At 34.6% G+C, this 10865-nt stretch overlaps 3 protein-coding genes across 3 annotated transcripts; 2 read left to right on the forward strand and 1 right to left on the reverse strand.

The window, feature by feature from the left end:
• The first annotated feature begins 4049 nt into the window (after positions 1-4049).
• On the forward strand, positions 4050-5925 carry LOC125187660 (cytochrome b-c1 complex subunit 8-like). Its single transcript, XM_048084287.1, has 2 exons — positions 4050-4304; positions 5643-5925. The coding sequence occupies exons 1-2, from the start codon at positions 4135-4137 to the stop codon at positions 5689-5691; spliced, it is 219 nt and encodes a 72-aa protein (XP_047940244.1). The 5' UTR covers positions 4050-4134; the 3' UTR covers positions 5692-5925.
• An 835-nt stretch (positions 5926-6760) lies between these two features.
• On the reverse strand, positions 6761-8750 carry LOC125187659 (60S ribosomal protein L10-like). The gene is made up of 4 exons (XM_048084285.1): positions 8659-8750; positions 7300-7801; positions 7107-7188; positions 6761-7000 (listed from the first exon to the last, which is right to left on the reverse strand). Exons 1-4 carry the CDS (start codon positions 8666-8668, stop codon positions 6935-6937), a joined length of 660 nt encoding a protein of 219 aa, XP_047940242.1. The 5' UTR covers positions 8669-8750; the 3' UTR covers positions 6761-6934.
• Positions 8751-9817: 1067 nt separating this feature from the next.
• Positions 9818-10491, forward strand: LOC125191381 (cytochrome b-c1 complex subunit 8-like). Its single transcript, XM_048088926.1, has 2 exons — positions 9818-10102; positions 10303-10491. Exons 1-2 carry the CDS (start codon positions 9933-9935, stop codon positions 10349-10351), a joined length of 219 nt encoding a protein of 72 aa, XP_047944883.1. The 5' UTR covers positions 9818-9932; the 3' UTR covers positions 10352-10491.
• Positions 10492-10865: the final 374 nt, after the last annotated feature.

Raw genomic sequence — 10865 nt, forward strand, 5'->3', positions numbered from 1 at the left:
ATCTCTCTAAAAATTTCAACATAAAAGATATGTGTGAGACATCCTATGTCATAGGATAGAAATATCTTGTGATCAATCACGTGGACTCTTGGATTGTCTCATAAAAGCTACATAGATCGAATCTTTTAGAGAGACACGGCATGAGTGCATGTTCTCCAAGTGTTGTTCCAATTCATAAAGGTGACAAATTCAGTTTGAATCAATGTCCAAAAACTGAATTAGAACAGAACGTAAGATGGAAAATATTCCTTATGCATCTATTGTGGGAAGTTTGATGTATGCTCAAGTTTGTACTAGACCAGACATCAACTTTGCAGTTGGAATGCTAGGCCGTTACCAAAGTAACCCTGGTGTTGAACATTGGAGAACTGCAAAGATAATAATGAGATACTTAAAGGGAACAAAATATTTTATGCTCACATTACGGAAATCTGATCAACTAGAAATTATTGGATTTCCATTAAAGTTAAATTTATGGTTTGCTTTGAGGCATTAATGATTGCAAAATTTTATTTCAGGCCTTGGTATTGTCTCCTCAATATCCAAGCCGTTGAAATTATATTGTGATGATAGTGCAATCGTATCTTTCTGTAAGTATGACAAGTATTCAAGGAGCTAAACACATGGAATTAAAGTTTCTTGTCGTGAAAGATGGAGTTTGGGAACAAAGAATATCTATATAATATATAAGCACACAGCTTATGGTTGTTGATCCATTGACTAAGGCGTTACCGCCTAAGACATTCATGGAATGGAATAAGTTAACATAATGGGTCTTGGGTATGGAAACGTCAAATCTTTATGTTTCCATGTTGGTTCAGACACTTAAGTTATGGATATTTTGAATTCAATAAAGTTGTTTCTACTTTTCCTGCATATACTTATTATTTGAAATGCATATGTACGTTTTTAGTATAAATGCAGGAGGTCTTGAAATAAGACAATTACGGACGCGGTGTCACTTATAGATTATATTAGAGTGGATATTGGTGATGTGGTACATGGAAGGAACTGTATCGATTGAATGATATACGCCCGCCATGACTCGCATTAGTAGTCTCTCTAATATAATACTTATGTTTACCAATAATGAAAGTATTTATAAATTCCAATATTATGCGCGCCTTATGTTTGTTATGTCTATTTTATCGTGGCTCTGTCACGTGTGACAAGTGGGAGAATCGAAAATTTTGTGTCCCACATGTTCGCTAAGTGGGAGAATGTAAGTTTTATGTCTCACATATGTGACATGTGATAGAATCCTAAATAGAATTGGATATTTAATATAATACATTAACTTGGTATACGACACATTTTTCCCTAATTAATTATTGTTATTGGGACGTTTCCTAATCATATGATTAATTAGTCAATTAACGGTAATTCACATTATGATTCCTATGACTAACAAGGAAATTGAGGTTATATATAATTATATATGGCCGATTGTTAGTTGACTAATATATAGTCACTGATTTGGGAATAATATATTTCCTATCATATATTAAGGAAAGGAATATATAAGTAAGGAATAATGTTTGTGATTTACGTGAGACTTGAGAATCAAGTTTATGATTATGAATAAATTATTTTGGGCCTCTTTGATGGAAAGGGCTTTTAGGGTTTGATAATTAGGGTTTGTCCTCTCTCTGCCTATAAATACAAGTGTGGTGATCCCATCAAATCACACACATAAAGAGAACACATAAACGAAGGAAAGAGAGAGAAACAAATCCTTGGAGTTGGAATTGCGTCACTATGCCGAAAAGAGTTCAAGGAAATCGTCTCCTCCTTCCTCAATCGCTTCCGCTATGGATCATTAAGGTAAGTTTTCGATCCATTATGTTTATGGTTAATACGTGAAATACATGATGTTCGAAGATCTTGCTTTATTTATATTCAATTATGTATTCTTGAATATATGATGATAAATAATGTCCAACATTTCATGCCGTTCTTGAACATTTGGACTCTTCGTGAATATTTGGAATTTGAGATGAAGCTCCCTAATCTTCCTTTTGAGATTGATTTCGAACGTATTATAGACGATTTCATCTTCATGTGCTTCTTTGTTGGTAATGATTTTTTACCTCATATGCCAATGCTCTAACTTCCCACTCACTCACTATATATGAAAAATGGAAAACTAATCTCCACTAATAAGAAGAAACGTGGAAACCAACTAAATAGGATTATATATTTATTAGAATTAATTTTTGAATTTTATACTAATTGCATTTATATCTATAAGCATAAAATGATTATTCAAAACCACCCAAAACTCCCTTTTTATATATTAGTATCACGCCTGTGCTATGCACAGATTAATACTACTATATTTTTAATACATTAATTTTTTATTTTTAATTAATTAACTAAAATTAGAATCAATATTAACAATGAACAATATGAATAACAATTTTAGTTATATGAGAATAAAAAATATATACAAATCAACATTGAAACATAATAAATTTGAAACAAATCACATAATATAATATTTAAGCATTAAATTATGGAGTAGAAAGATAAAATTTTATCACAAATAAGAATTAAACACAATGGATAATTAATCATGGAGTAGGAAGATAAAATTCTATCACAATAAAGAATTAAACACAATGGATAATTATTCATCATTTTTAAAACTTCTTTATACACTACAATAACTTTAAAATTAAAATCAATCTCATCATTATAAATTAAAACCTTCAATTATTCTCAATTCGTCACTCTTCAACAAAACTCATAGGTAAAATAACTCGTTTGTATCTCTAAAGTCGTCCACCTCACCTTAAACTACAATAAAATAAGAAACAAAATCAATAATCAATATGCATTAAAATGATCATCCGTAGAACAAAGCATAAGATGTGATACACTAAATAAATATTTAACCACCATTATCGGGATGCTGCTGCATTTGGTGCTGGTCAGGGCCGGCCCAGAATTCGCGGCGGTTGTGTGGCTAAAGATTTTCAAAACTAAAATTGCCACCCTTAGGTACGTGACTAAAAAACGGTTACCAATCAGCACCCATAGGCAAGGGACCAGAATTGCCTATTGCACACCTTTTGTGCAGGTATCATTGCTACGGATCCCCTTCAACTAATTTAGTAAATAGTAGATGAACTCGGTTTATATTCCATATCCATGACATGAAAACCAAAGAAGTAACCATAATTATAGGTCATCTTTGTTCACCGTCATATTTAGAACTCTGCATACAAAAGTATATAAACACAACACGACAAATGTTGTTAATCGGTTAGATTTATCTTCATATCGATGTCACTTAACGAAAATAAACAATGCCAGCAATCTTTGTAGTCCCAACCAAAATGCCTCATATCGAAAAGCAAACAATGATACCGACCGAGACCGAGCTTGAACAACGAATTAACCAGGATAGTTCAGCAAGAAGAAATAACAACGCTTCCCTCCAAACAATAAAAGCAAGATGCAATACAAAAAAATTTAGATAAACGACACAATTATACAAAAGGACAAATTAAGAGGCATTGACTCACACCAATTGCGAATAACTCTATATCCATTTCGATCAATCAAGTTCGCATTTTTCTCTTTCAACTATCTTCAATCAAACCGCATACAAGTAAAATTCATAAACTTATTTCCACATGCATAATAAACCAATTCGAACAAATTATAGCATCCAAGTTCAAGGAAATTACCTTCCAACCCAAAGAGAAGCCGAGGCAGTGAGCAAGAGCACTGCTTCCAGCCCAACACAAGAAACACTACTATAGATAATAACCGGATGTAACCACCCATTAATTCCCTATTAACTTTAAATAACTCCCCACTAACTTCAAAATAAATAACCGTATCAATAGATGATAAATATTTACTAAAAAACAGGTTTATATAAAAAATAATATTTACTATTTAAAAAGGATATTTCCCTAAATACCCCGAAAACTTATATAGATTTGCTCATCAGAGAATTGTCGAACCCAAAATTCAGAGATAAAAATACTAAGGCCCATAGGAGCCCAAATGAGTTGACAATTTTATTAGTACCATTTTCTTCAGTCGTTCGCTTTCTCTTCAATCATCCAGAATCTTATTCAAACCCTAATTACCTCTGCAGATTTTGGAGAGAAAGAGAAAATGGGGAAAATACCGGTGAGGATGAAGTCGGTGACATACGCCCTGTCGCCGTTCCAGCAGAAGGTGATGCCCGGCCTCTGGAAGGATCTATCCGGCAAGATTTCCCACAAGATCTCCGAGAATTGGATCAGCACCACGCTCCTGCTCGGCCCGCTCGTCGGCACCTATTCGTAAGAATTTTTTTTCATATGTTAGATCTTCATGATTGTATGTGAACTTTTGTTAGGATTTGAGGCTGAACGCCTCGTTCTAATTGAGGTAGGTTACTGCGGTTTTCGGTGAATGTATAAAGAGTAGATTGTTGCATTGACTGCTATGACTGAATATTGAATGATCCTAAATTGATGGTATATAAGAAATTGTGTTATATTCCCAGTTTTTTGGGGTCTGACTGTGTTGTTGACGCGCTATTCCTATTTGTTGGGGGTGATTTTATAATGCATGAAACTGGATAACTTGTGTATTGCAACTTCACAAACAAAATTGCTATTCTATATAACTAAAGAAGGATTCTTCTTTCTACAATTCTCAGTCATGGCCGTAGTTACATGGTTACTCTTAAATCAATTTCTGCTTTTGGTATTTGAGATTGATTATTGGTGTTTGTGGAGTGTAGACTATTTTGAATCCTTGGGAGCTTAGGTCCTTCATATTCTTGAATATGAAGTACTCCATAGGAGTATCAAATTTCCCATGTGAAGGAAGGTTACCAGTTTGAGATGCTTTAGTTTAGTTTCTAGTTCACCTATTTTGTGATTGATTTGAGAATGGGGTTGTAATTAAGTTTTGCTAAGACGGAGGCAAGTTAAACTGGCTTTTCATCACCATTCACCACTTATCCTAATGCTTACCAACCACATGGTCCACATCACAACATTTAACATAAAACAGGTAACTCGAAACAGAATTTGTAGGGACGGGGGCAAATTTATCAATGAAGAAAATTTAAAAACTTGAGGAGGGGCTTTAACTGAAAAATTCAAGGAAATATATTACATGAGAGGCAATATTTATATAGGGGAGAAAATATGAGGTGGGGAAAATACCCCTCCTAAGGCATGAATAGATCCACCCCTGACTAGAAACACACACTTAAGACAAAAAGAAAAATAAGCAGGACAAGGAAACGAAAGAGACAAACACTGTTAGCTCCAATCCACTCATTTGCCCACTACCATGCTTCCACATTCTAGTTACAAATATACCATGATGAACATTGAGCCACGTAATTGGATAGACCCATTTCTTGGCTTTTTTTGAGCATAGTATCGTAGCATTATATGGTCATTTTATTTCTGTGTCCGAACAAAATTACCAGTAATCTAAAGTTTTTTTTTTGGTTGTACCAGACATGTAGTATAGTGGCATTTGTCACCCATTTGAGAGTGAGAGGCCGGAGTTCAATCCCCATTTCCTTCCCTAACTTGCTGTGCTTAATAATCGTTGATGTTCTTTATTTTCAATCCTTGGTTATTTGATCAAGTGATACTACCAATTTTTGTGTGTAGGTATGTGCAGTGGTACCTGGAAAAGGAGAAGATGGAGCACAGATACTGAAGTTGGTTATCAATACTCGTTTGTCAGTGGAAAACTCTCTAGCATCTCTAGATAATAAGCTGACATGTACTGCCTGCTGGTTGCAGATTTTGGATCCTGAATTTATCTTGGATTTCCAGTCATTTTCTTTTTTATTCATGTGTTTGTAATGTGACCTGGTTTTCATGTATGCTACAAAATTGTCCGCTGTAAACAAATTTTCCCAGTGATTTTAACTTAATGTCTTTGGTTTCATTGTGTGCTATACTTGTATTTATTTAAAAGGTAACCGATAACAAATGCATAATTCAGTTAACTACACTTAAAGAACGTTGGGAATGTGTATGTTTCTGGTTGGGATGGGATAGTTCCTGTTAACTTCACATTTGAGGAACCTTGAAGATGGAGTTGAAGATGGGGCTTCCAAGTAGATTTTGCGAAGCCACATTCTCAAGTCGACAGTAGTAGTGTTAGAAAATGATGACTCAGATTATGGGGCCGTTTACATTGTCTGAAGAATCAGGCTTTGTTGGAAGTAGATAGCATTTGCCCTTGACAATAAGTGGATGATGGTGAATTGGTGTCGCTTTAGTCTTTGAATTGACTGAGCCAACCAGATTAAAGGTAGTCTATGCTTATAATGCAGGGAATGTTGCTAACAAGCGGTTCTGTAGTTTCTGTTTAAAGGATAATAGCAACTAGGATTTTGATACAAAGAGAATGAACATCTGCTGCTGCAAGTTTATATAGTAAAAGGATTGGAGTGTCTAAACAAAAATGGTAGTACAAGCATCGTATCACCAGATATCCAGATCCAGAGAAAAAACACAGAAAAACAAACAACTCCATCCAGATGGAGAAACCAGCAGAGGTGACAACACTTAGTAGAAAATCAAAAGCCAACAGAACTCTTCAAACAAGAAACACAAGTAAATAAAACCATACTCATTTGACATAATCCAATTGCTTGGGACATAATAATTCGAATCTGATAAAAAGAACAGAGTTCAATCGAACAAGGCAAAAAATCATAATCTAAGTAGACTAAGCGTGCATCAAAGAATACAGCAGCCAATGAAACAAGGACAAGTTAACACAAAATTCTTCATAAAATAAGAAAAATTCTTTGACAAGGGTTCCAACAAGAGTCAAAAAGTAAATAAATGAAAAACAACTTGCAGTAGAATATGACAGCGAAGTCTGCATATAAAGTCTAGATCTCATGCTCAATACGATATTTTGATAGGCTATCATCTTCTGCAGCTTAAACAGCTGTCAAAAATGCAGTTCCTGGTTTCCGGTTCCCCAAGATACCATGACAACCCAAAAGCTGAAAAAAAATTTAAAATGAATCAAGACATTATACTGATCAAGCATCCTAGTTACAGTAAAACAGATATCATGATTGTAATCAGCAGTAATTTTGATAAACAAACCTTGGCATTGACACCATCAGGTTGAATTCTGTTCTCTGATTTCCACCTCACATAGTCACTACGGTTGAATTTAGTGAAGCCCCTGAAATTTACACAAGCAATCATAAGCACATTAGAGAAATGGCTGGTTAGATACAGCAAATGAAAAAAATTATGCATAATGAAGGTAAACAATGGAAAATAAGAGTCGTACCACTTCCTGCTGACAATGATCTTCTGACGGCCAGGGAACTTGAACTTGGCACGACGCAACGCCTCTTGTGCATGCTGGCTGTTGTTGTCTTTGCAGCGGACAGAGAGGAGAACCTGCCCAATGGCCACACGAGCACACACACCCTGGGGCTTGCCAAAAGCACCCCTCATGCCGGTCTGGAGCCTATCAGCTCCAGCACACGACAACATCTTGTTGATACGCAGCACATGGAAGGGGTGGACCCTAACCCTCAAGTGAAAAGCATCCTTTCCAGCGAATTTGGTCATGTACTTGTTGCATGCAATACGTGCAGCTTCAAGTGCCTCGCTGGACACATTCTCCTTCTCCCAACTGACCAAGTGGACACAGAATGGGAATTCATCAACACCCTTCCTCTTCATGCCTACATCATAGATCCTAATCTTGGGATCAGGCACACCACGGCAGAACCGTGATTTTGGGTATGGCTTATTCTTGATTTGACGGTAGCACCTTGCTGGCCCTACAAAACAAGAATCCCATATTTATTATAAACTGAACACCAAAAACAAAGAATTTAATCACATACGAACTTTAGTGCAGTTCAGGTAATACACATTTAAAGAAAACATCAATGCATATCCAAAGAAAGGAAAGAGCATATAAAGTGGTTGTAACACTAATGAAAACCAAACTTTCATGATTGCAAAATCAGATAACTATAAAGAGAAAACGTGGCGCATCATGTCACAAAATCTTTGCAGTCAACAATATCATATTTAGATTAAGAAGACATGAGCTTAAATAATAAATTGAAAAATTTTAAACTAACGCTCAGCTTAAATACATGTTCTGAATACTGAAGCTCAAGTAAAAATAGATAAACCTAATAGAAAACGAAAATCGGTTGTGTTCTTCTACAACAAGTAATGATTCTGGAACTCAATTGAAGAATCTCTAACCTAAAGCTCAGATAAATTACATTTTTGAGTAGTGAAAGTAAATAAAAAACAGTTAAACCTAATAGTAAACGAAAATCGGTCGTGTTCCTCTACAACAAGCAACGATTCTGGAACTCAATTGAAGAATCTCTAACCTAAACTTCAGATAAATTACATTTTCTGAATAGTGAAAGTAAAGCAAAAACAGTTAAACCTAATAGCAAATGAAAATCGGTCGTGTTCTTCTACAAAAAAAGCAATCATTCTCTCATGCCATCAACATCAATATTTCAGAATCATACATTCTCAGCGAAGTTCCGCCACAAATTATAATGATAATTTACAGATTGAGACCGATAGTTGCAAAATTGCAGAAAAGCCATGTCTACCAGTTATAAAATCAATCAAACTGTGTTAAGTGAAAACAAGAGAAACTTACTTCTTCCCATGGCGAGATGTGTGTGATTGCTCCGCCCCCTGCAAAATGAAAAACTAGGGTTGATGCGCAGAAAGCGTTTAATTTATAGGAAAAGGTGGGTGGTGGGCTTACGCATGGGCTTATGTCAGGTGGGTCGCCGACTCCAGAAGCTTCCTGGATCTGACTTTTTTTTGTGGGCTAACTAAATTATTGGGCTATTTCAACATTTCAACGTACATTAGATTCATTTCCTCAGAAGAAAATAAAAAGGAAATAAACACAAAGTACTATGATAATATCCATCAATAATTTTTTTTTTAAGAAGCAAGTTCGGTAATTTGTTTGTGACATTTGTATTGATGTTATGCTCTAGATTGGCAAAACTTTGAACTAAGATTTTAATTTCAACACATTTTATAAATTATTGAAGCAACATAATAGATGGAATTTTTGGGATACTTTTCTGGTATTGAAAAAAATAGGTTGTTTATCCATAACTATAAAGAAATTGGTACTGTTAAAATAATAAATTTGTCGAAAACGACTGCTTAGTTATATGGCCTTTGCGATAATAAAATACTGGTACTATTTGTTTGACCAAATACTAAATTTTAAAAGAAGCTATGTAAAGAATCATACATTGTGAAAGCTCTCAAAGAACTAAAAGAAATAATTATCACTGTCAACAATAAAAGAAGCTATACCTCAAAATTATTTTTTAGCAATGGATGCTATGAGATTTTCTAGATTCAATGATCTTTGATATATTTCTAGTAATGCTCTTTAACTTTTTAACAGTCTAACCCTTGAAGAACATTCAGAAAGAGGTTCAATTGTGTAAACAAGTAATGTATTATTATTATTATTATTATTATTATTATTATTGTTGTTGTTATTATTATTATTATTATTAAATACATATGATTGCAAAACTTTACATTAGAAATGTTATACGTGTGAACTCCAATGTTCCACACAATTTCTTTGGAATACAAATACTAAATTTTAATTATATTTACTTTTAGATATGGAGTATTTATTGTGGAAAGTTCAAGGAAAATAAATGATATGTACATTTTTATAAACCAAAATTATTTGTGGCCGAACGATGAAATATGGAGTATAAAAAAAAAGAAGGAAAAATAGAAAGAAAGTAGTACGTATAAAAGAAGAGAAGAATGCGATGTCGAGTAGCTCGGATCAATCGGATTCGGATCATAGAATTTTTCCAATATAAATTGGTATTGCTTTAGCAAACCCTACGTAATTGGCGTGCGAATTGAGAGAGAGAGAAAATGGGGAAAATACCGGTGAAGATGAAGTCGGTGACATACGCGCTGTCGCCGTTCCAGCAGAAGGTGATGCCCGGCCTCTGGAAGGGTTTGGCCGGCAAGCTCTCCCACAAGATCACCGAGAATTGGATCAGCACCATTCTCCTGCTCGGTCCGCTCGTCGGCACACATTCGTAAGAATTTCTCATTTATTAATGCCTGAGCCTCACATTTCTTCGCCGATCAGATCACCACATGTGTGAATTGTGATTGTTATCCGTTGGTGTGGAAGAGCAATTTTGAGCTTTTGTTGATGATCGCATCATGAAATGTATGAAATCTGCAATCTGTTGATAATTTAGTGCAAAGTGTTCTGGTGTTTTGTGGTTTGCAGATATGTGCAATGGTATCTGGAGAAGGAGAAGATGGATCACAGATACTGAAAACTTGCTAATTTTGAGTTTTGCGCTATTGAATTTAATGCTGTGTTTTGTCAATTTTGATTTAGTAGCTGAGCGCTTGAGCTAGCTTATGAGTATTCAACACCGAATAAAGCTTTTAGTCTTGGAGCTCCTTTTTTCCATTGCGGGATTATAAACGTAACCATTTTTTGTGAGCATAGGTGTTATAAACCATAATAAAATTTGATTAAAAAAATTGTGAAATTTTAATTTGTTTATAATTATTCCATGGTGAAAAATTCGAGCCACCAATGCCTAATATATTGTTCATGTTTTTTCATGAAACGATATCATCTTTTTAATAATAGACAATATTGTTTAATTTATCGGTCGTGGCATGTAACTATGTAAGTATGATTTTTCAGCTTCCGAAGCAGATACAACTGATACAACAAATTTGTTCTTCATACTTGAGAAGAAATCCAAACTTCATGATTTTCTAGTTGATTTTCAAAGTTGCTAGAAGAACCAAAATTTGATCAAACTTCACAATTTG

Source organism: Salvia hispanica, chromosome 5, assembly GCF_023119035.1.
Source record: "Salvia hispanica cultivar TCC Black 2014 chromosome 5, UniMelb_Shisp_WGS_1.0, whole genome shotgun sequence".
NCBI classification, from domain to species: Eukaryota; Viridiplantae; Streptophyta; class Magnoliopsida; order Lamiales; family Lamiaceae; genus Salvia; species Salvia hispanica.

What these genes read in the sequence shown, in the direction of transcription:
- LOC125187660 (XM_048084287.1), top strand. Translation starts at nt 4,135, where the DNA reads ATGGGGAAAATACCGGTGAGGATGAAGTCGGTGACATACGCCCTGTCG. An exon ending in CCGCTCGTCGGCACCTATTC is followed by an intron (nt 4,305 to 5,642) that starts GTAAGAATTTTT and finishes TTTTGTGTGTAG; the next exon opens with GTATGTGCAGTGGTACCTGG.
- LOC125187659 (XM_048084285.1), bottom strand. An exon ending in ATCATTGTCAGCAGGAAGTG is followed by an intron (nt 7,189 to 7,299) that starts GTACGACTCTTA and finishes TGTAAATTTCAG; the next exon opens with GGGCTTCACTAAATTCAACC. An exon ending in CTGATGGTGTCAATGCCAAG is followed by an intron (nt 7,001 to 7,106) that starts GTTTGTTTATCA and finishes ATTTTTTTTCAG; the next exon opens with CTTTTGGGTTGTCATGGTAT.
- LOC125191381 (XM_048088926.1), top strand. Translation starts at nt 9,933, where the DNA reads ATGGGGAAAATACCGGTGAAGATGAAGTCGGTGACATACGCGCTGTCG. An exon ending in CCGCTCGTCGGCACACATTC is followed by an intron (nt 10,103 to 10,302) that starts GTAAGAATTTCT and finishes TGTGGTTTGCAG; the next exon opens with ATATGTGCAATGGTATCTGG.